General features: G+C 39.2%; 1 protein-coding gene across 2 annotated transcripts in view; it reads right to left on the reverse strand.

The window, feature by feature from the left end:
* pax5 (paired box 5) overlaps nt 1–25,340 on the reverse strand; it is a 204,866-nt gene that overhangs the window by 2,072 nt on the left and 177,454 nt on the right. For both annotated transcript variants that reach the window (XM_048594913.1, XM_048594914.1), the window contains exon 9: nt 10,542–10,628. In XM_048594913.1, coding sequence (XP_048450870.1) covers nt 10,542–10,628 — 87 coding nt within the window. The remainder of the gene's footprint in view (nt 1–10,541; nt 10,629–25,340) is intronic.

A 25,340-nucleotide genomic window follows, 5' to 3' on the forward strand; every position in this document is an offset into this window, starting at 1 on the left:
ATCTAGAACCAAAAGACTAATAATGACCATGAAACCAATGTCAATTGTTGGAAGAAACCCATTTGCTTTACTAATGTCCTTTAAGGGAAGGAAGCTGCTGTCCTTATCTGGCCTGGCTTACAAGTAAGTCCAGACCCACAGCAATGTAGTTGAATCTTAACTGTCTTCTGGGCAATTAGGGATGGGCAATAAATGCTGGCCTAGCCAGCGATGCCCACATCCTGTAAATGAATAAGATGGGCTGTGTTAGCCACAGCAGTTACTGAATATTTTATGGCGGTTGGTAAATAATATTGTATTAATGTCAACATGAGTAATAAATGGAAATAGATTCAAGTCTTAAGATTTATTTGTTTCTGTTGAAGACGACTGGAACCATCTTCAACCCTGAAACTAGGTAGAAGCCACTTAAGACATCTATATCCATACCCCAAGAGTGTAATATTGGCTTCAAGACATTAAAATGGTGAACATGATAGAGTCCTGGGTTCAGCATCCCAAGTATCTTTGACATTGTCTTAAAATAATATCAAGCACTTGTTAAAAATTATACAAACTGAAACCAGAAGCTCAGGGCCATTATGCAGACTGATGGTAGTGCCTCACAAAGCTGTCACCCAGACTAAGTTTGGTCTCCCCTATATACAGTAGACTGCTTAGTGAGCAGCAAATGTAGTATGCTACACTGAAAGAAGTGCAGACAAATCGCACGGAGGCAATTTGTTTCTTCTCAGAGGGTTGTGCGGACTTTGGAACCCTCTGCCCGAGAAAGTTGTGGATGTCAGTCACTGAATAGTCATGTTAATTCATAATAAACAGGATAATCATAGGTTATCGAGGCTGGATATGGATGTGGAATTGGGAACACAAACAGATCTGTCATGACCTTGTTGGAACGGCAGAGAAGGCCTGAAGGGCCAAATGGCCTATTTCTGCTCCCGACTCAGGTGCTCATGTGGATAACGAGGAGGGGGTAGGTGAAAGAGGAGGTTTCACATCTCCTCTGACGTGCCGTGGGTAGAAAAGGAGGATCTTGGGGATGGTCCTGGGTGCCAGGGATCCAAGTCTCTTCAGAATGCTGAAATCGGAGAGGAGGGAAGATGTATTTGGTGATGGTATTGCATTGGTTAGGCAGGAATGCTAGTGGATGACATATTGAATACAAGAGGCTGGTAGGGCCTCTGGGGGAAACAGTCATCACCTCCAACCTCAAAGTCTCATGACCCTGACCAGCACAGCTTCCATTTCCATTCCTAGATCCACAAACGCAACCATTCTGTTGGAATTACTATTTCAGTCTGTTCCTATCCTATTGAGCTAATTTATTTTGTTTCAACTCCCTTTTCTTCCTTTGTCCATTTTCTTGCACCTACATCTATGAATCTTTCAGGGTGCTCCATTGTTTTAATAATTTCCAGATTCCTGGCCCAAACCATCTCCTCTTTCCCACAGACCTCAATCCCTTAACAATCCCAACAACCCCTTAGAACACTCCAATTTTTTTTCCATCAAGAGAGGCTCAGTTTCCAACCACTCCCAATCTTTTCCAACTGGCTACATTCACACAGACAATTGCTGTAATAGCTGCCCACACTAAAACCTGCTGTATGAAGGGGAGATCTGTGGAGATTGCATTAGCACTTTGCTTTCAGTTTACAAACATGACTTTGAGCTCCCGGATATCCACTTTCCCTGACACCTTGACCTGTTTTTCCACAGCCTCCTACAGTGCTCCAATGAAACTGAACACAAGCTCAAGGAATAGCACCTGCTCCTTTGATTAGCTACTTATTGCCTTCTGGACTCGACACTGACTTGAACAATTTCAGACTCCAACCTCTGCTGCCATTTGAGGTAGACAATCAGCCACGGCCATTATGAATGGTGGAGCAGGCTCAAAAGGAACAAAGGGCCTTTTCCTGCTCCAAGTTTCTATGTTTTATGTTTCCTTTTCTTTGTAGGTTTCCAATTCACTATCATGTTTTTCCTCTCAGCTTGAGGCTGTTCATCATTCTGCCATTCACACCTCTTCCAGACAACTCTTGATTCTTTATCTGTCCCATTCCTTTCCCTTCGAGCTTGCACCACTAATCCTTTTATCATTTCATCTTTGTATCTTTTACCCCAGCTTTACCTTTTTGTTCCATTTTTCTGCCAGACCCCCATGTTTACCTTTCTGAATTTCTTCAAATGTAATGAAATGTCATTGACTTAAAACATGCATTCTGTTTTTCTCTCTTCATAGGTGCTGTCAGCTCTGCTAAGTATTTGCAGTGGTTTTTGTTATTATTTAAAATTCCCAACATGCTGGCTGCACAGCTTTGACATCTGCACATGCCCACTTGTAGGCAAACTGTCACTCAGATGCCTCACTACCCTCTGATGTGGAGCTTATCAATGGCTAGGAGCCAACACCATAACTTCACTCAATGTGACACCCACGGAGAAGACAGAAACTTGAAACAAAATTTTGTATCTTCACCTCCTTTCTTACTGAATATTGGGACATAGCCTCCCAATGTCACAGTATTACAATGCTTCCTAAAGCACAATAGGTCGTTAACAGTTGCCATATGCCCAATCTAAAATCCATCTCAGTTACCATTAGTATTTACTATGCTTTCCTAAAAAAAAGTCTTTGGAAGATAAGGGTCTGACAAAGCTTTCAAATGTAATTTGTCACCCGAATATGTGCCCTGCCTAAGTATGCCATGAGCTGAGGGAGAGCACAGCATTCGACAATGGCAGGAGCAGGAAACAGAACCCAGCAGCAGAGAGCCCTTCAACCTGATTTTACCCATCAGAGCTGAAGTGTGGCGTCACAATGAAGTGGGTATGTAATTAGCGGGTATTTCTTCCATGTCTGTTTTAATTGGCCAAGTGTTTTAAATGAAGAGACATTATTATATCTGAAGAGTACAGTCAGGAAATTCATTCAAAATATTTAACATCCAAGTTAATTAAATGAACTAGGATAGCGATGGCTGGGTGGGTGATGTCTTGCAGCTGTAGTATGTGGGAGCTAGTGGACACCAGTGCGATCTATGGTGACCACATCTGCATTAAGTATTAGCTGCTCGAGAGCAGATGGCTCAGAGCAGATGAAATGGAGTGTGAATTGTGGATAATGTGACACATCAAGGAGGTGGAAAAGGTACCTGGACACTGTTTCAGAAACCAGTCACACCTCTTAGATGAATTCCAATGAAATTTGGTCCATGGTCAGGGACAGGATGATGTGACTGCAAATGAGGCAGCTATTAGAATATGGAATTTAGCTTTGAAAGAGCCTCAGCCAGTGCCTATGTCTGACATACACAAGGTTATTGCTCCCATGGCACAGATTCCAGTAAGATGAGTGATCTGACCGCAACAGTGTAGTCCAGGGCATCCTTCAAGCATGGGAGAAAAAAAATTTAGCAGTATTGATCTAGCATAATTAGGGGAGTAGATACTGTTCTCTGTAGCTAAGACAGAATGTTCTGAAGAATATATTGCCTACTTGGTGCCAAGGTTCAGGGCATCTCTTCTACCTGGAGACAATGGGAGGGAAAGATATAGTTGGCATGATCTGCCTAAGCACCAATGATATAGGCAGGAACAAGAAGGAGTTTCTGCTGAGAAATTACTGCAGCTTGTGGTTAAAATGAAAAGCAAAACCACAAAAAGGTGTTAATCTCGGGATTACTAATTATCTGAGCCACATGCAAATTGGCATAGGATAACTAAGATTGGTGAGGTAAATGCATGGGTCAAAGATTGGTGTGGGAGAAATAGGGTCAGATTCATGGAGCATTAACACGAGTACTGGGGAAAGACAGCTCTTCCATTGGGACTGGCTTGTATATTAGGACCAGCGACATAGCGAATCATATAACTGTGGTTCTAAGTAGATCTTTAAATTATTTGGGTGGGAGAGGTCTCAATCAAAAGTTAAAAGTCCAAAAGAAATAAGAGATTGCAGAGGTGGTGAAGAGGTGAATGATAAAGTCTGCCAGGAAAAGGCAGAAAATCTACAAAGAATATTGCAGCAGAAATTAGAACCAAAGTAAGTAATAATGGTAAAAAGTTACCCATGGTAAAAAGTCAAAGCTTAAAACTCTTCATCCAAATGCATGCAGCATTTATAACAAGTTAGATGAGTTGTCAGCACAAATAGAAATAAATGAATATGACTTGATAGCTATTACACAGAGCTGATTGCAGGGTGTTCAGGACTGAGAACTCAATATTCAAGGGTATCTGATGCTCTTGAAAATAGTTAAAAGGATAAAGGAGGTGGGGATAGCATTTCTTAGTAAATTAAGGTGCAGTGGTAATTAGGTATGTTAGATTGTGATATGGTATCAGTTTGGGTGGAAATAGCAATAGCAAGGGAATGAAGTCACGGGTGGGAGTCATTTATAGGCCAACAAAGAGTTGCCTGACTGCAAGACAAAGCATAAATACATTGGTAAACAATGGAGGCGAGTAATAAGGACACTTATCATGGGTAATTTTAATCTGCATTTTGACTGAACAAGTCAGGTGGACAAGAGTAACATGGGAGGCAAATTTGTACAGTGCATCAGGAACTGTTCCTTAGAGCAGTATGTTGCAGGACCTAGCCAGGAACAGGCTATTTTAGATCTAGTAATCTGTCATGAGATAAGATTAAGAGGAGATCTCGTAGTTAAGGGTTTTCTCAGGGGTAGAGATCAACATATGGCAGAATATCAAATTTTGGTTAAGAGAGAGTAACTTGAGTTGCAAACCAGTGTCCTTAATTTAAATAAGGACAAATACAGAGGCATCGAGGAAGTGGTTGATAAAGCATGCGGGTAAAATAGACTAAAGGTAAGGTCAGCAGTGAGAAATGGCAGATACTTAAGCAGAGGTTTCATGGTGCTGAGCAAAAATTTATTCTGGTCAAAAAGAAAGACTCCACGAAGAAGGATGAACCACATGTGGTTAACAAAGACAATCAAGGAAAGTATCCAATTAAAAACTAACGCATACAAAGTGGCGAAAAACTCATGGTAGGCAAGTGGATTGGGACTTTTTTTTTTAAGAACCAGCAGTGGTAACTAAAAGGTTAATAAAGAGAAAGTTGATTATGAAAAGTAAATTGTCAATAAATATAAAATACAAATAGCAATAGCTCCTACAGGTATATTAAAAGAGTGCAGCTAACTGAAGTGTGGAATCTTTGGAGGATGCAACTGAGAATTTACATTAGGATATAGGGAAACAGCAGATAATTTAAACCAACAGTTTCATCACCATCACAAGAGGAGAAAACTATAAATGTCCAAAACATAACAGATAAGCAAGGTGTTAATGGGAAGAAAAATCATGCATCACTTACTTTTAAAAGAGTCAAAGTATTTGACAAACTAAAGCAGACAAGTCACCAGAACCTGGTGGCCTGCATCCAAGTGTTTCAAAGGAAGCAGTTGGAGAGATAGTGGAGGGATTGGCCAAAATTTTCCAGAACTCACAGAATTCCAGGAGGGCTCCAGAGGATTGGGAAACTGTTGATTTAACACTGCTGTTCAAGCAGGGAGGGAGACAGAAAGCAGGTAACTAAAGGCCCGTTAGCCTACCATCTGCCATTGAGGAAATTGCCAGAGTCCACATTTCAGGAAATTGCAGGGCATTTAGAAAAGCTTAGTACAGAGTGAATGTGATTGTGTGAAAGGGAAATCATGTTTGACAAATCTGCCAGAGTTCTTGCAGGATATGACAAGCAGGATTGATAAGTGGGAACTGGTAGATGTAGCATATTTGGATTTCCAGAAGGCCTTCAATAAGTTGCCATATGAAAGGTTATTGTATAAGACGGTATTTAGGGTCATGTATTAGCATGGATTAGGGATTCACTAACACATAGAACACTGAGACATCAGTAGTGGGGACACCATGAGGATCAGCCTGAGGCCTCCATTTACAGTGTACATTGTTGACTTGGAGAAGAGGCAAATCCTGCACTCCAGGTCCCGCTGATTTGTGGAACACCTTGTTCTATGTGCCGTAAGATCTGCAGTTTGAGATAATAAAAGCCAAATAATTTGATTGCTGGTAATCTGAAATAAAAGCTGAAAATGCTGGAGAATCTCAGCAGGACTGACAGCATCTGTAGAGACAGAAACAGAATTAATGTTTCGAGTCTGGTATGACTATTCTTCAGAATGAACAATAGGTCCCTAGGGTGTACTGAGGAACAAAGGGACCTTAGTGTACAAGTCCATAGATCCCTGAAGGTGACAGCACAGGTAGACAGGGTGGTTAAGTAGATATGTCAGATGCTTGCCTTCATTAGCTGGGGCATAGAATATAAGAGCAAGGAAGTCTTTTTACAACTTTACAAAGCACTGGTTAGGCCATGGATGGAATACCATGTGCAGGTCTGGTCACCACACTATTTGAAGGACACAGCTAGAGCAGAGGAGACTGAGGAGGGATCTGATTGAGGGATACAAAATTATGAGATGCATAATCAGAGTAAATCCTCAGAACATCTTCCCCATGGCAGACATGGCTAAGTCCAGACGGCATAAGTTTAAGGTGAAGAGTAAGTGGTCTAGAGGAGATCTGAGGAAAACATCTTTCACCCAGAGGGTGGTAGATATTTGGGAATATGCTGCCTGAGAAGGTGGTGGAGGCAGGTATTCTTGCAACATTTAAGAAGCATCTGGACAAGCAGTTAAAGTGCCAGGGCATAATAGGCTATGGACCAAGTGCAGGTAAATGGGATTAATGTAGTTTGGTGTTTGTTGATCAGCATAGACATGATGTACTGAAGGGCCTATTTCTATGCTGTATGACTCTGTCAGAGCAGGCCACAGCCTGTCGGCCAGAAAGAAATGAAGGACATTCATTCCTAACCCTCAGGGAAGCCTCACTTATGCTGGTTGTGACATCTCAATAACTTGTGCTGCGATCACCAAACTATTCCTCACCAAAGACTGACTTTTCTCTCCTGTACCTCACTTCCCACAATCACAGCTGACTCACTGACACACACCCTTCCACAGGCTGCTCACCTTCGGATGCTGCAGACTATCCCTAGGGGCTGTTTCTCGTTACCAGCCCGTCAATTTGGTTGACTGTGGTTTTGGAAACAGAATGTAAAAAAAGACGTGAGAATTTTCTTTCACATTACTGATGTTAGGCACTGAATGTCAGACAAGCACGGCATTACGTCAGAGGCTGAGAGAAGTAGGCGGCATGATCACTCAGTGGTTATCACTGTAGCCTCACAGCGCCAGGGACCTCGTTCGATTCCAGCCTCGGGCATTGTCTGTGTGGAGTTTGCACATTCTCTGCGTGGGTTTCCTTCCACAGTCCAAAGATGCGCAGGTTATGTGGATGAGAAATGTGGAGTTACAGAGATAGGCTGGGGAGGTGGATCTGTTTGGGATGCACTTTGTAAGATTGGTGTGAACTCAATGGGCTGAATGGTCTGCTTCCACATTGTTAGGATTCTTTGATTCTATGAAGTGATGGTGAAATACAGCTGGGTGTTGCAGGTGTGGAGCCCAATTGTGTGTTTCTGGATGATAACATCAAGCAGCAGGATATAGATGAGAAATAGGAGGGGGCTAAGGGCTGATTTTTGGGAATCCGAGAAATAATGGTTCTGGAATAGAAAGAGAACCACAGCTCCAACTGTATAAATAAGAACGAAATCAGGTGACAATAAATAAACAACCTTGTTGAGTCTTCAAGTATATATATTACTAAATGGAGAGAATGGGTTGAAATAAAGGAAAGTAGTATAAATTGGAGAGGCAAAGTCTAAGCATGCCTTACTGCAGTTGAAAACAACTGAAACCAAAACTTTTGGTAGTCCTAAATATCCACTTCATTTTGTTGAGTGGATAGTCTTATTGTGAAAGACACACATCAGAAGTACAAGTTAAAAACACTAGCAGATGTATGTTTTTTTGTGAGGTAGATAGAGGTTACTGAGGTTGTTGAATAAATCCAACACTATTTATGCTAAAATTAATCAGTTAGAATGGACGGCAGTAACATATGTAACATTCTCACTCCATCTAAGGAACACTGAGGAACAGTTTCATATGCCAAGTCACCTCTAGAGAACAGAACCTCATCGCCGGAAATGCCCTAATTATTTAACAATTGTGGAGCAAACAATCATATACTGACGCCATATCCCAGTAAAAAAAAATACATGTTTAACTAGTTGCCTGTATTAGAATAAAGATTCTGTCAGCTCGAGTTAAATTCTGCAGTATACACAGATTGGTGTCAAAGTGGAGATAGGAACAATGCATCAAAAGAAATTTATCTTGATCTACGTCAAGTTAAAAGTAATGAGCTAAAATGGCACAGGAGTTATCACATTCAAAGGGCATGAAATTGGATCATTTTTCTTCATTAGATTTTGTTACTTGTATTTAGTGTTCTTTTAAAGTATCAATTTGGACTCTCTTTCCCTTCACTCACTTTTACTTTGTTTTGAACATTTTCTTTGAATTTTCAGTCCTACCAACATTTGCACTGCACATATTCCCTCAACACTCCAAATAGACACACGTGACAAGTGCTAAATGATGTAACAACTCATTGAAATATACTCTGAAATGGTCAACAGTGTTCAGCTATATTGTGTGGAAAGTTATACATCACCTGTCACAGCAGTAAATGCTTTAGAGAAACGGAAACAATTGTACACACTATCAACTATATTTGAAATAGAAATGTAAATGATTATGTGCCCCTCACTCTTCACACGGTGGGATTTAAACCAACTTTAGAAAAATAAAGAACTGCCCAGTCACAAGTGCTCTGGCCCAAGGACAACTCTGTCCCAAAACAGATGCCCAATAATCATCATCCATGTTGCCTGTGTGCAGATTCTTGACTAGGGACTCCCAGTTTCACACCCTTGTCCTATCACCAATTTTCCATTGCACAGAGTTTGGCAGATGGACTGTGGTAGAAACATGGATGTCACATTGTTTAAGCTGTGGACATTGGACCACTGTCACTGTTCTCTCAATTTTCATGGACTGATGATCAGATTTCAGTAAAACCCCCACTGACTGGAACCACCCTGGAGCTGCAGATCTTCTGTGGATGTTCAAATCCCCTCTGAACACAACCTTCTCTCAGGAGTTTTGAAAGGTCATTTGGGTGACTCTGCACTCCTATTTACCCTTGCCCATCTTTTCTGTACAGAGAGATGGTTCAACCTCTAATTGATGCTTCTTCAACAAACAACACTTAAATTGTCAAAAAAAAATGGAAGTAAGTATCAAACCAACATGAGTTGATCCTCAAATCAATAGGCATATAAATCTAGAACCAAGAAACAATGCTGAACTAATACGGCACTGAATTTGGTGAGGTGAGAATGGTGAGGAAGACAGAAAAATAAAGAAAGCAATGTTAGTGAGGTGTGAAAAAGAGTATTTTAAAGAAAACTGCTGTCAGATCCAGCTATGTCCACTAGTGGCTTAACAGGCACAGAAAAGGAAAAAAATACAATTTTAAGTAAAACATCAATAAGATGCAATGATAGGGTAGGAAATGATATACAAAATGCTTTATATATTGTAGCATAACATATCACATGCTTTATGTACTATATCTCCAACTCATATATATTGTACCTTGACTCCATTTACCTTACTGTATCATTAACCCACATATTCCACATCTTATTGATTTGTATCTAGCCGTCACACTACAACGCTATGCTATTTAAAATAAACTCATTGTCTTCATATTTAATGATAGACTTGATCAACACATTCCCAGACACAAAGCAAAATAGAAAATTGGAGATTAATTAAAATTGATTATTCTATCTGGAGCTGTGCTATGAAGTTTTGTTTTCTATATTCTTCATTTTAACCTGATTTGTTGCCCTTCTCTGATTATGCTTACCAAGTGGATTGCTAGGCCATTTCCTTGGGTAATTGGGAATCAACTATATTACGGTGGGTCTGGAGTCACATGTAGACAATACCAGGTAAAGATGGCCAATTTCCTTTCCTAATGAGGACATTAGTGAACCAGGTAGATTTTTACAACAATCAATTGGGACTACCTTAATATTCCAGATTTGTTAACTGAGTTCAAATTACATGCTCTGGCATGGTGGTATATAAACCCAAGACACCAGAGCAATAGACCAGGCCTCTGGATTACTCGTCCATTAACATTACCACCATGCCACCATGAGGGTATTGAATGCTAAGTGTGATCTCCTATTTTCAGTCAGCTCACTGAAGTGGAACAGAAGAAATCAACTCAAGGGTAACCTTTTCAACCTGCTCATGGGCAGATCAAAAAAATTGATAAAGTAGCTCAAAATGTTTGAGATTTGGAGGTGGAATTAAAAATAACTAACTCAGATACAGCTGCTTAGGCAACCTCTTTATCAGCCTGGAGGTCAGGGTCATCCATCACCTTCTTCATAATGGCAAAACATCATATGGCCAAAAACAAAAATGACCACAAATACTCATGGAGCTTTTATTGCACAAACAGATTTATCAAACATTATAGTCTGAAGATGCACTTACTTAATAATCCAGCATTGGGAAATCTCCAGGAGTCGTTATAAGTCGTATACTGTGGATGGGAATATGGACTCCCAGAAAAATCACCTCCTAAAACAAAAAATCGAAATCTTGGAAAGATCCTCAAATTAATTATTCTAGGTTGTCTTACAACTGAAAAAGATACTATGAAGTCATAGTTCAACATTATGAATCAAACAATCATCAATAATCAACTTACATACAGTCACACTTTACACTTCACTTACTGTGAAACTCAAACCTTCACTAATTTAGCTACATTACATGTAACATCTCGTACTTGTTGGTACAAGGAATAGGCTGGAAAATAAATTGACATTTATTAACAAGATCAACTAACTACGTTCACTAATTAATTGGAGTTTTCTGGCAATGTGGTAGATATTTTCTGAACTAGTTTTTATATTTCTCTGCCTCTTAGCTGCTGTCTTCAATCATCAGTGTTTTCCCCCCAACACAGGTAGGATGTTAAATATCAAGAACTGAGGTCACGTGATAATTATCACCAGCTATATTTTGAGAGTTCTGAACATTAACCCAATGCAAATGGCCTTCTCCTAAGGTTCACAAAATAATTAATACCTTTTAATACACGTGTAATAAAAACGATAACTAGTCACACCGGTTAAATCCATTCCTTGTTTGGCTAAGTGACTTGTTAAAGTATTTGTTGTTTACACTCAGAATCTAACAAAGTCTGTTTCCTTTGTTTGCCAAACTTTCCCTCACACCTCAGGACTGACAGGAGTGCCTCTGCCTTCCCCAGCCCTTAACTGTGAGGATGAGGTGATTGCACTTTGCGTTGCTCTGCATATTAATCAGCAGGCGATGGGAGATTTAAAACTCATCAGCTGCACTCCTGCTCAAATGATTTGAAGCAAGCCGACACTTTGCAATGCGATTCCCTCTGTTCCCCCCTCCTTGCTCTCAGGGGGATGTGCCAGGGCCTGACAGGCTCAGACTTCCAATTCTCTGCTTTTTATGCCTCAGTGGTCAGGGTGTCAGGCTCCTGCAGTACAGACCAGCAGAGAGCTGCAAGAGTCACTGAGCACCATCAGCTCAATGACAGAATCGCTCACTTCATCCAGAAATATTCTGCATATCGAGCAGGAGCCAGGCTGTGCTGGAGATGTGGCAGGGGCTGAGTAAAACTAGAGCAGATCAATGCACATCTAAACAGCTTGCTGGCCCCTTTATGGAAATACTACCGTCCATCAGTGGTAATTCTTGACAGCTGAACTGTTCAATCATGAACTGTGATGAGGAGTCCCAGAGAGAGATAAAAACACCTTAATAAATATCAAAGACTCGAATTTTAAGGGGCGCCAATTCTGCATCCCAGTCCACTACCTGACTAACAAGACAAAATGTTTAATGATTACTGATTAATTAGCCTCAAGTGAACTCTTCGTGTTTCAGCTGTAAAATCTTCCCAATGGGTATCAGAGGTGCTGTAGTTTGTAACTTAATAGCAGTCCGTATGGCTCCTTGGAAATAAAACTCTGGCATAATCACGCCGAATGAACGTGACAAATAATAAACAAAGATCCCAATTAACAGTGAAATGAAGGATCGAGTTTTTAAGGGGTCTAAAGGTCCTTAAGTTCCACAAATAAAGCCTGTGCACTCCAGATGAGATGTCTGTGTGGCTGAAAGCAGCCCTAAAAATACCATTCATTCTTTACAAACAGTAAAGGAATCAAATGGAAGACTAGCCCTAGGATGTCCACTTTAAAAACTGCACATCCCCATTGCCAAAATAACTGTAATGCAACACTCAGATTTATATTTATATAAAGCCTTTAAATATAGTAAGGTATCCCAAGGTACTTCAAAGAATATTTTCAAACCAAATTTGGAACTGCGCAATGTAATAAACTATTAGAAAAGGTAATGAAAACCTTAGTGAATAAGGTAGGTGGGTAAGGAGCATCTTAGAGAATAGAGAGGGACATAAATGTTTAGAGAAACTCCAAAGCTTAGGGACTCAGCAGCTAAAGGAAAATCCATCAATGGCTTAACAGTTAAAATCAGGGATGCTGTACGGATCAGAAATTGCAGAGTTAAGGTCTGGAGCAGGTCACAAAAATAAGGATGGACGAATGCAGGGAAGGATTCTGAAACAAAGATGAGAATTTCAATATTGAGAGCTGCTTAACTAAGGACCAACTGAGCTCAGCAAGCATGTTGTTACAAGCAAATACAGCTTGATGCATATTAGGACAAGGGCAGCAGAATTCTGGATGACCACAAGTTGATGGAAGACAGAAGAGGGACACCAGCCAGCGGTGCTAGAAGTCTTCAATTCTCAGAGTAACAAAGGCTTGGATAAGGGTTTCAGCAATGGACAAGCTGAGGTCGGGATGGAATTGGGGAATGCTGTAGAGGTGGAAAAAGTGATCTTGTGATGTGGATGTGTGGCTAGAAGCTCTTGTCAGATTCCAGGCAGCCTTGGATTTGAATCTAACCATCCTGGTACCTCCACCCTGTCCAAATTTTACTGTCCACTGAATATTATGGCAGATAACATAAAATCAGGGCTATACTAATTTATTCTGAAAACCTGCACCAATAACCAAAAATACTGCAGTCACCCAAAAGTAGCAAAGATCTACAAAGACAAAAGACAGGCCAATGTTTCCCCCGTGACCTTCATCAGAAAAAGGTCTTCAGTTTTGTTAACAAAGGTCAGAACACGCTCTCCCTTTGTGAATACTGACTGACCAGAACCAACCTTTTATTTCAGTTGGTGCCATCTCTGCACAGAAACAGCTTCTGATTTTGAATTCTGAAATTATAGGTTTCAAGTTAATTCGTATTGTTGTTACAAATGGGTTCTGAATATTACCTATTTGATCAATGTGGGTGATCAGCAGGATTTTAGTCACATTTCTGCTTTTGTTCTAAGTGGGCTCTTTTGATATCTGGTTTGAGCCCTGGCGCAATAATGCAGTGACTGTAAACTTTTCACTGTACTTATTTGAATACACGTGACAATAAAGCTAATTCTGTATTATTCTATTCAACGTCAGCTGTGGTTCAACGGCAGCAGTTTCATCTCAGACATCGAACATCTTTGGTTTAAAAATCTCTCTCTGTTATTTAACTGAATGCTGATGGGCATGCAGTACTGTCGCACAACAAGGTATTAAACTGAGGCCCTGGATGAAAAATACCCCATCACACTACTTGAAGAGGAACAGATGGTCCTAAGGCAGCATTTCATTTTCAACCAACACAAACAAAAGAAAAAAGATCTTATTATTCATCTCATAGCGCTTTGCTGAATATAAATTGACTATTGCATTTGCCCTACTTAACAATGGTGACTATATTTCAAAATTAGTATTTCGGTTATGCAATGTTTTGGGATGCCTGAGGAGACAATAAGATACCACAATAAACTTTGTTTTAACCGGTACCTTATGAAGCATTGTCAATAAACTAGCAAAAGTTATATACCTCAAATACTGCAAAGTTTACTGTATTATCACAATCATTGTGATGTCTGAGTAGTCAGTTGAGAGTGAGAGTGAGAAGGCTCTCTGCCGGTAAGTTTTATTTAAGGCAAAGTTGCATTATTATTTAAGTGAATTATGCTGTAAATAAAGTATAACAGTGATGTGTATACCCCCTGCATTGTGTTTCTATTACTTACTGTCTTTTTATGTTATGTGGACTTCTTGATCAAATGGAATATTTGATCAACAGATGCACTCCTGATCCCATACGTACCAGTTAATAAAATGTTTGATATATATAAATACTTGTTATTCTTTACTTCTTCCCTGTTCTATTGCTGTTAGCCTGGATTCTTTCTACCCCTGCCTATATCAATGTCCAAAGGCACTTCATCAAATAAACCTTATCCATGCCAAGTGCCAGACTGGCCTTTGACCCATCACCTTTGCTCTACATAAGCCTTTTTATCACAGGAGAATGATAGCAATCATCAAACTCCATGCCCAGTGCCACTGAAATAGGGACATCTACATATATATCACTTGGGGGTCAAAATGGAGAGACAAAACAACAAAGGACTGTTCCTACTGGTTGGCTAGTCAGTAACAGGAACACATCAAATGAGGATTAAAAGTGGAAAGAGAGATATTCATCACACAAGAGATTATTAGAACATAGAATGTTTTACCCACGGACTTAATGAGACGGAGAGTCCAACTTCATTTAAAATGAAATAGGAAATGTGTTTGAAATTGAAGACTATAAAAGGATATGATGAAAGGACAGTGATATACAATTAAAGGAGGGAATTTCAGTTTAGGAGACATCATTGGAACAGGCATGATGAGTTGAATGGTCTTTTGTGTTAATTTCCAGAGAACTAATTCCACAATCTCAAAATCTCTGCAGGAAGCAAAGTTCCGTGGAAACACAACTGGGAGAACTGGGGTGAGTATCTTACAGCATAGTCTCCAACATGCATTACTCCCTTAGGATGTAGCTCCCTTTTAGGAGTCTGGAATCACAGCTTTAAGCCCTGATTGTGTGCACCATAACCTCATACAGTATGAAACCTTTGCTGAATTAAAAACAATTGAGAACTTGTGTTTTCAGCACAACCTCACTGTGTTTATGAGATGATACCTATTTCGTTCACCTTTCTTTTTAATTGTAATTTGGGAGCTCATCATGTTAAAGGACATGGAGTTATTATCTTCAGCCTATGTCAGCTCCATACATTCAAGTCTGGTACAGTTTCACTAAAAATCTATAAATTTCCCCAGTCCTGTCCCAGCACATGTTTCTGTTCATGTCCCAGATGAGCATCTCTGTCTGACACAAATGAGTATTTTCTATTTCCTGGCCTGGCCATTCTGGGGCCCCTCCGAAGGAGATTGCCAAATTATGCTAATTAGTAGCTGCTATCTGCTCTGGGACGATTAGAAACTGGATTGACATTGTCCAACTCATAGCCAGCAGAGAGGGGAAACCTTCATCTCATCAATCCCAGTTGGATTTGAGCCTAGTTGAAAGATTATTGTTTATCCCACTGGATTGTAACTCCCATTTATCATTGTGTCTATAATTGAATTGTGTTATATTTATATTTACAGAAGCTTCCTGATTTCCCTCCAAAGTACCCAGTATTGTATTCAGATACAAAGCCTAGTGAGTTTAAAATCAAATGTTTAAGGAATTAATCATGATGACCAGTATGATATCTGCAGAGAATTGAAAGATGAGTCACAAGCACACATCATTGTCATAATTTTGGTAAAATAAGATTATTAACATCTTTATGCCAGAACCAGAAACAAAATATAGAACAACAAGTGGGATATTCAGTTACCCCAGGGAGAGGAGATGGGGCAACCCATGGGTGAATTCCAAAGATTCCTTGTGGGATTATGTTGGCAATCTCCCATTCCACATCCTGAATATAGTACAGTCATAGAACACAGCACACATTTTAAAATATCAGGATCATAGATCCACAGGGGCAGAATATGTTTGAAATTAACATAAAGACTGTAGGCAATAGAATCAGTACAAGTGAGTCTGTATGAAACAGATCAAATAAAGAGCACAGCATCACCATGATACCTAGCAGGATTAAAATCTCAGGAGGAGAAAATAAAATAAACCTCAATTTAATTTAATTTAACTTAATTTCTTATTTTAACAATTTTGCTTTCCATATGAATTAATTAAAACCTGCCTGAATTTATGTTTAAAAAATTTAAAATGGAAAATGCAATAAAAAATTCTAATTTGCCTCAAACAGAATAGATTAGAAACATGAATTAACTGAGTAAGTGAATATATGTATATAGTCCATGCTTTATCATAATAGCAGTGAAAACCATTTTAGTTTAACAGCGTTAACAGTAATTAGCAGTGACAGTTTGTTTTTTTTAAAGAAAATAAAATGCAGGTCTAAAGAAACAAAATAACACAGATGCATTTGGACCTAGCTTTGCTGCTACAGTCATACTCTCAATTCTAAGTCAAGGAGTTGTAGGTTAAAGCTAGTATCTAGAAACTGAGCCCAGAATCTAAACTGATATTTCACTACATTACCAAAGGAACGCTGCATCTTGACTGTTCCAGTATTTGACTGTCTGCTCGGATAAAGGATTCCGTGACACATTTAAAGAAGGGCACAGGAGTTTTACTTATGTCCTCGCCAATATTTATCCTTCAAAACAGATTTAGCTGATCATCATCGCATTGCTGCTTGAGCTTTCTGTAGATTGGCTGGAGTGTTTCTCACTTTAAAGGAATAACTATATTTCAAAAGTGCAGTATGTAATTTGCCGCAAAATACTTTGGATATTCTGATGACATGTAAGGCAGCACATAAATTCAATTATTTCTTTCAGTTAGCCTGTGATATTCCTATCTTTTTCAAATGAATGGGATGGTGAGAGAGGTTGAAAGGAGAATCCCACGCACGCATATGGAAATCACAAGCCAAGGCAACAAGACAGTATTGGAAACTACATCAGTAATTACACTGTCCTGAAATCGTTTACTGATGTACTGCAGCCTCTCTGCTAGTTCAAAAACTACAAGATATTCTGAAATACAATTCTAAACGGGTCAACTCCACCAGTTCACAGTGGGTCCCACAGTTCAACAGTCTTCTGATACTTTCCAACAATAGAAATAATTTAAGCCCAGGGTCTTGTGCAGCTCCGTGGAATAGAACCCTGTGAGGGGAGTTTGAGGTGGGTGTGCATTGCACTCTATTTTCTGAACTAAATTGTTTTTCAGCACTTGGTTGTACTTTATTTTAAAAATGAATAAAATGGTGATTGACCAAATTATTTTCCATTAAAAATCAATTAAGATCACTGATTTTAATCAGTAGCATTGGAAAATAATTGGTTATTTCTTATTGCTGAATCTCTAACTGGAATATTGGGATTCAAGCAAATGAATATTTTTGTGCCACTGTTTAAAGAATAATGAAGGCACGAATATTCATGCAAAACTCCCTGTCGTAACATTTTATGGGCTGTATTATTTTAGGACAATCATCAGGGAGCTCCCTAAATCGTTTCTGCAGCAGGAACCTATAGCTGGATTTAAACAAGATGCCTACAGTATCTCAGAAAGCTGTACTGAGGTTTGCTGTACAATTGTATTTTGTTTTAAAATAATATTTCAGTCATGGCTTGTCTTGTGAAAGAACAATACCAGTCACAGGTCTGGTGCAATGGAGACTTGAGTACTTTTTTCTTTATTAAAATGAGTGAATGAGCAGTTCAAGTATATATCCCCAGCAGCCTGTGGCATTATGCGGGATTCCCGATAAACATTGCAAGCTACTCTGCAAGTTGGGTGAAGGAAGAACTTTTAATTTGGTGTTGGGGGCATCAGTGCTCCAAGGCTTGAACACACGCTCTAGGTGCAACACAGGCCTCTGGGAGTTACAAGGTGAAGCTGAACAATTGCCCACAAACATTTAAAATGGTAATTTCCATTTCTTCCATCCATCTAGTGGCAAGTAGCATCGCTGATTAAAATAAAATTTGACTAAGCAATCTGCCCTCTCCACATTTATCACAGCAGAAGATGGAATTTAATGCTAGAGCAAACATGTGTTTAATAAACAGGAGAACCCTTGAGAAAAATCCCCAAACTCCAAATCAGCTCCGCAACCACAGTGTTTGTCATTAACAGTCACATGACATTAATATTCCATAAATGAGTGATGAATCTTGGGTTCAGGTGAGCGTACCTTGCTATGAAGTAATTGTTCCATTCTTGGCCTGAAGCAGTATCTATGAAAATTTAATGCCCCCATATTTATGAAATATTTCGAATCGTAATTGCTAAAATAGAAAATAATTACTCGCTAGAATTTATCACTTCCAGTTTTCAATGAATTGCACTTGTAGGCAGTCAAATTAAATTTCATATAAAGTATAAAGACTCCCATGGGAACAAAATAAAGGAAACAATAAAATCCTTTCCATGTTGTTTTCGGCAATCGCATCCCATTGCTTGTCTGGGTTTAATAGAAGAGGCAAAGAACGACAGCATGAACTTTCTTGTCATTGTACAAATTTCTTGACTTCACATGCATGAAGTCAATTAATTTACAACATCACCTAAAGTTGGAGATCACTCTCTGGTATTTCTTCATGACTGAGATCGATAGATTTTTTTTGGTCAATGTATCAAGGGATATAGAGCAAAAACAGGTAAATGGGAACTGAGGTACAGCCATGTTGGAACCAAACAATCGGTCAGACATGAAGAGGAATTGAATGTGCTATCCTTGTTCCAAATGTTCTTTGTATGTAAAGATTTGGATGAGAATTCAGGAGGCATGGTTAGTAAGTTTACGGACGACACCAAAATTTGTGGTAGAGTGGACAGTGAAGATGTTTATCTAAAATTACAAAGGGATCTTAATCAATTGGGAAAATGGGCTGAGGAGTGCCAGTTGGAGTTTAATTTGGATAAATGCGAGGTATTGCATTTTGGTAAAACAAACAAGGGCATGACTTAGACAGTTAATGGTAGGGCCCTGGGTTCTGTTGTTGAACAGAGAGACCTACAGGGGTTCAGGTACATAGTTTTTTGAAAGTTGCGTCACAGGTAGACACGGTGGTTAAGAAGGCATTTCGTCTTCATTGCTCAGACCATTGGAGTTGGGACGTCATGTCGAGTTTGTACAGGACGTTGGTGAGGCCGCTTCTGGCGTACTGTGTACAGTTCTGGTCACCCTGTTGTAGGAAGGATATTATTAAATCAGAGAGGATTCAGAAAAGATTTCTTGGGATGTTGCCAGGACTGGAGGTTTTGAATTATAAAGCTAGGCTGGATAGGCTGAGAGTTTTTTCACTGGAGCAATGGAGATTGAGAGGTGACCTTATAGACGTTTATAAAATCATAAGGGGCATAGATAAGGTGAATAGCAAAGGTATTTTCCCTAGAGTGACGGAGTTCAAGAATAGGGGACACGCTTTTCAGGTAAGAGGAGAGAGATTTAAAAGGGACCTGAGGGGGAACTTTTTCACATAGAGGGTGGTTCGTATGTGGAACAAACTGCCAGAGGAAATGGTAGTTGCAGGTACAGTTACCACATTTAAAAGACTTTGGACAGGTACAGGAATAGGAGACATTTAAAGCGAAAAGGGCTAAATGCAGGCAAGTGGGACTAGTTTAGTTTGGAAAATTTGGTCGGCATGGACGAGTTGGACCAAAGGGTCTGTTTCCATGCTGTATGATTCTATGATTCTATGACTCTAATCCCCAACTCAAACTGGGCCCAAAGTGAACAGAGGAGGTTCATAGAAACATATGCAAAGTTCCACATGAAGTTGCACCCTATGCATTAAAAGTACGACCTGAGATGTATCCCCAGTCTCTGAATGGACCCGTTTGCAGAACAACGTAACAGGATAAACAGGACTCCATTCTACACATTGATTTAGGGGATTTCAGCAGAGATAAATTGGACATTCACTCTTTATAAGTGAGAAAAGTAAGAAAGCACTGAAGTTAACCAAAACATATCAACAATTTATTTTGTACTGCCAACTGCCAGGATTTAATGTGGTCAGTATACATTCAACAATGGAAATGGGGATAATTCCATTGCCCAACACAAAAACCTTTCACTCAGGTGAGCACAAACTAATTAGGTATGATTCCAAGCAATTGCTTAGAATTTTAAAGGATGTGGTAAAAGTTTGAGATTCATCTGCTTCTTAAAAGCAGCTCAAATTTTGCAAGTTACAGTTTATGGTGCTACTTGAACTCAAAAATGAGAAGTAGGCGGTTTTCAAATCCACAGGTCACTACTGCTGCCTATGATTTATCCATAACACTATAACCTTGGCTATCAATTAGTGTATCCAATCAACACCAATGGTAACACATTGAGAGAGCTAGATTTGAACAATGCAAAGATCATCACCTTAGTGTCACTCTATTGCTGACTATTGCCATCTCCACTACATACAGTTTGCTACTGAGCAATAGGTTAGTTCAAGTACTGGCTTGGCTCCTCTGTAACTAAACAATTAGTGCGTATGCAAAAGATCAGTGCATCCCATGAGCTAGATATACAATGACATCCAAACTCAATAACCAGTACCTAGTGAAACCACTGCAGCCTCATCAGAAACTCATTATCAGAGTTCACTAGGAGACCTACATCTAGGCTACATGATGTATTTATGTTATAGTCAGTTAACTTAACAGTATGTTTCACATTCAATATAGCCCCTCATTCTATTCAAATACACTGTAGATTCTTGGTGTTTAGCAACTGTATCTTATTGTATGTCCATATAAATACTCCCTCAATGTATTGGTTCATAGAACCCTCCCACAGTATAAACAGTCACAATTTTTTCTAATTGCATATCAAATGTGCTCTCTCCTTGTTTACCTAATCACTGTATCCAGTCATTTACAACCCGTACATCACATCATTGTAAACCTGCTTACGTTTCCCATTTCATAAATATCCAACATATTCCTTCATTGTATACCCACTGTACCTTTTTATCATATGCCCATTCACAGTATCCTTTTTGTTTATACACACTGTATTGTGTCACTACATACCCCTTCACTCTACCCTTTCAAAGTATCGTGTCTAGAAATCAAATATTATTATATAACCACTTCACTGGACCCACTCGATGTATTTGGACCCTTTCCACTCATTTTGTACTCATACACTGTACCCTCACATGTACACTGTACCTTGTACAGACCTTTCCTGCATCAAAGTATTCTCTCATTGAATATCTGATACTCATAATATACACTAATATAGTACCCATTCATGTATACCCTTCAATCTACACACTTATTTCAGATACATTCTCTGTACCCACTAATTTTTCACCCACTGTAATCTCTGAAGAAGTTATACCAGGCTTGAAATATTAACTGTTTCTCTCTCTAAAGATGCTGCCAGACCTCCTGAGATCGTCCAGCATTCTCAGTGTTTGTATGGGATGACTTGTTGTAGTCATACAATCTCTATCTCTGCTGTAAGTGCCTTTGCATTAGTTTGTAGGAGCCATTAAAAATATTTTTCTTGTAACTTGGTATCAGCATAATGTTTTGCAGTCGGCTGAGCCATCAAATGTTGAATAGATCTTAGAAAATTAGAGAGGTATTTTTACAGGTGGTTGTCTAGTTAATATCACCTTGAGGTGGATGGGACTGAGACACCAGATCAGGATTTGCCAAGGAGAATACCAGCTGCCCTCAAATCCAGCGTGGAAGACAAGATAGAGGAGCAGGGAAAGGAAGCAGTAAACTAGAAAGTGATAACTTTTACAGACTGGATTAGCAACATAGCAGCAGTGAAAAAAAAACATAGGAAGCAGAGAGTATGCATATATCCAGAGTATTTCAATAATTCTTTGTAGCGATATCATTTCTCCATGCCAAATACTGATGACATTTTGTCATAATTTGCCAAGGCAGTTATTTACTACCCTTGATGTGAAGGATGGTTACTGGGAAGCTAAATGAAAGCTGCGGTTTTCTAACTATATTCTGGATGCCATTCAGGAGATACAGATTATTGTACATGCCAGTTAGCTTTTCCACTGATCTGGAAGAAAATCGATGCAGACAGCACAAGATAGGCAGTGATCTTCCTGGAGTGGAAGCTATGGTGGGTGATCTGCTGCACTATTGTTGTGGAGACACAATGCAAGAAGCCATCACAGATGACAATCAGAATCTGATTTGATTGCCGGAGATACTTTACCAGCTGAATCTGAAGCTCAGCAAGAAAAAACCACAATTGAAGATGCCTGAAATGTATTGAAGGTAAAAGGACTTCACCCACAGCCTGATAAGGTGAGAGCTACAGCAGAGATGCAACAACCAACTGACATGAAAGCAGTGCAACAATTTGTTGAAATTGTGAACTAATTTAGTGAAGTTCTTGCTTTGTCATCAGAAGATTAGCTTCTATGCAACTTCACAGCTAAGGACATCCAATGGTATTGGGGAGTAGAAGAAGAAGCAGTTTCACTGCAAAAAAAACTAATGTTGACAACACCAGTGCAAAGGTACTACAATGTGAATGAGGGAGTCACCTTACAGTGTGATGCTAAAGACTTGGAACAACGTTATGCAAGAAGGACAAACAGTTAGATTTGCATCCAGGATGTTTACTGCAAACTGAACAATGCTATGTTCATACAGAGAAAGAGGGTCTGGCTATTGTATTTGCTTGAGTGCATTTTAATCAACATCTGTTTAGGAGAGGCAAAGAGACAGGGGAGTCCATCCACAAGTCACTTCAAAGCATCTTTCTCTAATCATTCTATCTGCTCCAAAGTGTCTGGAAAGAATTACTTCGTTTGCAGGGATAAAATCCCGACATGATATACAAGTAAGGGAAATATTCGATGACATGTTGTGAAGAGCAGAACTCCCTGAAGTAAGTTGAGGATGCTAAGGAAGAGTGTAAGTTGTTCTAGATTTAATGAAGTAATAGTTCAACAGGTTCTGTAAAATTATTGATGCAGCAGAGTTGTTGAATCTGTCCTGCTCAAATCAAGCAACAAGATGCATTTCTCCAAGTTGTGGTGAGAGGCTGAAATTTATGCATCAGAGATGAAGCGTGAGCCAAGGATTGCATCTTGTACAAATGAGAGTTATAATCCCACCAAAAAAATTACAAAGAGATGCTGAAGCACTTCCATGAAGCCATCCAGAAATGGAGTCTAGTTTCAGGAAGACGAGAGACGTGCTCGAGTGATCAAGTATGAGCAATAAGATTGTGAGAGTCATGCCAACCTGTTCAGTACTTATAACAAACACCAAGCTAGGCATACTAAAGAACAGCTTATGCCACATGACATCACAATCAGACCATGGATGAATCTTGGAGAAGATCTCTTTAACTCTCACAGGAGCTATTACAATGTCATAGCTGAGTACTATTGGCTATTTCGATGACTATGTGGTCAAGGAGCGTATCCAACCAAAAACTAAGGCATAAAAAGCAGCAAAAGCAACTGGTCAGCCAAAAGATTAGGATTCTTTTCAAAGGAACCAGTGAAAGATGACTAAAAATCTAAAAATAAAGATTATGAAAGTAAATTAGCAAGAAATATAAAAACGAACAGCAAGTGCTCCTTTGGGTATAAAAAAGACATTAGCTAAAGTGATCCTTGAATTAATAATAAGAAACAGGGAAATAGCAGATATATTAAACTGATATTTTGCATTGGGGTTCTCAGTTGAGGACACTCTAACCATCCCAAACATAATAGATTAGCAAAGTACTAAAAGGAAGAAAGATCATATAACAGTTTCAAATCATGAAGAACAAAGTATTTGACAAACTAATGGGACTAATGGCAGGCAAGTTGCCAGGACCTGATGGTGTCCATCCAAGGAAATGGCTACAGAGAGATATTAGTCAAAATATTCCAGCACCCAAATTTTGGGAAGGTTCTGGCAGATTGAAAAATTGCTAATGTGACAGCACTGTTCCAGAAGGGAGGGAGACAGCAAGCAGGATACTAAAGGACAGTTAAGGCTAACCTCTGTCATTGGGGAAATTGTCAGATTCCATTATAAAGGAAGTAACAGTAGGACATTAAGAAACACTTGACACAATAAACCAGAGTGTATATGGTTGTGTGAAAGGGAAATCATGTTTGACAAAATTGCTAGAATTCTTTAAGCAGAGTTGATAAAAAGAACTGGTAGAAATGATACATTGAGATTTCCAGAAGACATTCAGTAAGGTCACATATAAAAGGTTATTGCACAAGAATGGAGATCACCATATTTGGGGTTGATCTGTTAGCATAGATTAAGGATTTACTAACACACAGAAGTCACAGAGTAGGATTACTAGGTTTTTTTCAGGCTAGAAAGATGTGACTAGTGGAGCGCAACAAAGTTCAACCCTAAGGCTTCAATTATTTACAATCTATAGTAATGACTTGGAGAAAGAGGCAGAGTTTAAGGTATTCAAATTTGTTGATGATATCAAAATAGGTGGGAGGGCATGTCGCGACAAAGACATAAGGAATCTGAAATGCATATAGAAAAGCTTAGTGAGTTGCAGATGGGAGTTTAATGTGGGGAAGTGTGAGGTCATGCACTTTGGTAGGAAGAATCAAAAGGCAGACTATTATTTAAATGTAGGGGGACTCCAAATAGGTGCAATACAGAGGGATCTGGGTGTTCTTGTTCATGAAATATGAAAGAGTCCTTATTGCACCTGCAAGCTAACTAAGAAGACAAATGGAATTAAGTCTTTATTGCTTTATTGAAAATAAAAATAAAGATTTGTTACAATAGTACAGGGCGTACCTGGAGTACTGCGCATAGTTTTGGTTACCCTATTTCAGAAAGGGTATATAGGTATTGGAGGCAATTGAAAAGAAGTTCTAAACTAAAACAAAGAACAAGTGAAAAATTTAGCTGTTACATAAATGATTGGAAAATTCATCACCAATCATCTCCACACCCTCCCCATCCAAATGGGAAGGCTGAGATAGCAGTGAAAAATCACCAAGAGATCACAAAGAAATCAAGCAAATCCAGCGCTGACTTGAACAATGCAATCCTCCAATGGAGAAATACAGTTAGTAAAAGCATGGAAGGTAAGCCAGTCCAAAGATTAATGTGGTGTTCATCCACACTACTCTTTAAAAAGCCCAAAAAACCACCGAAGCCAGAAATAGTAACAGGCATGAGTGACAAAAATCAAGATATGACTGAAAGCCAAATTTCACTTTGTTAAAGCTACTAAGTCATTGCCAGAATTGAGCATTAGCTAACCAGTCATACAGCAAATGT

The sequence above is a fragment of the Rhincodon typus genome, chromosome 3 (assembly GCF_021869965.1).
Source record: "Rhincodon typus isolate 14 chromosome 3, sRhiTyp1.1, whole genome shotgun sequence".
Lineage (NCBI taxonomy): Eukaryota > Metazoa > Chordata > Chondrichthyes > Orectolobiformes > Rhincodontidae > Rhincodon > Rhincodon typus.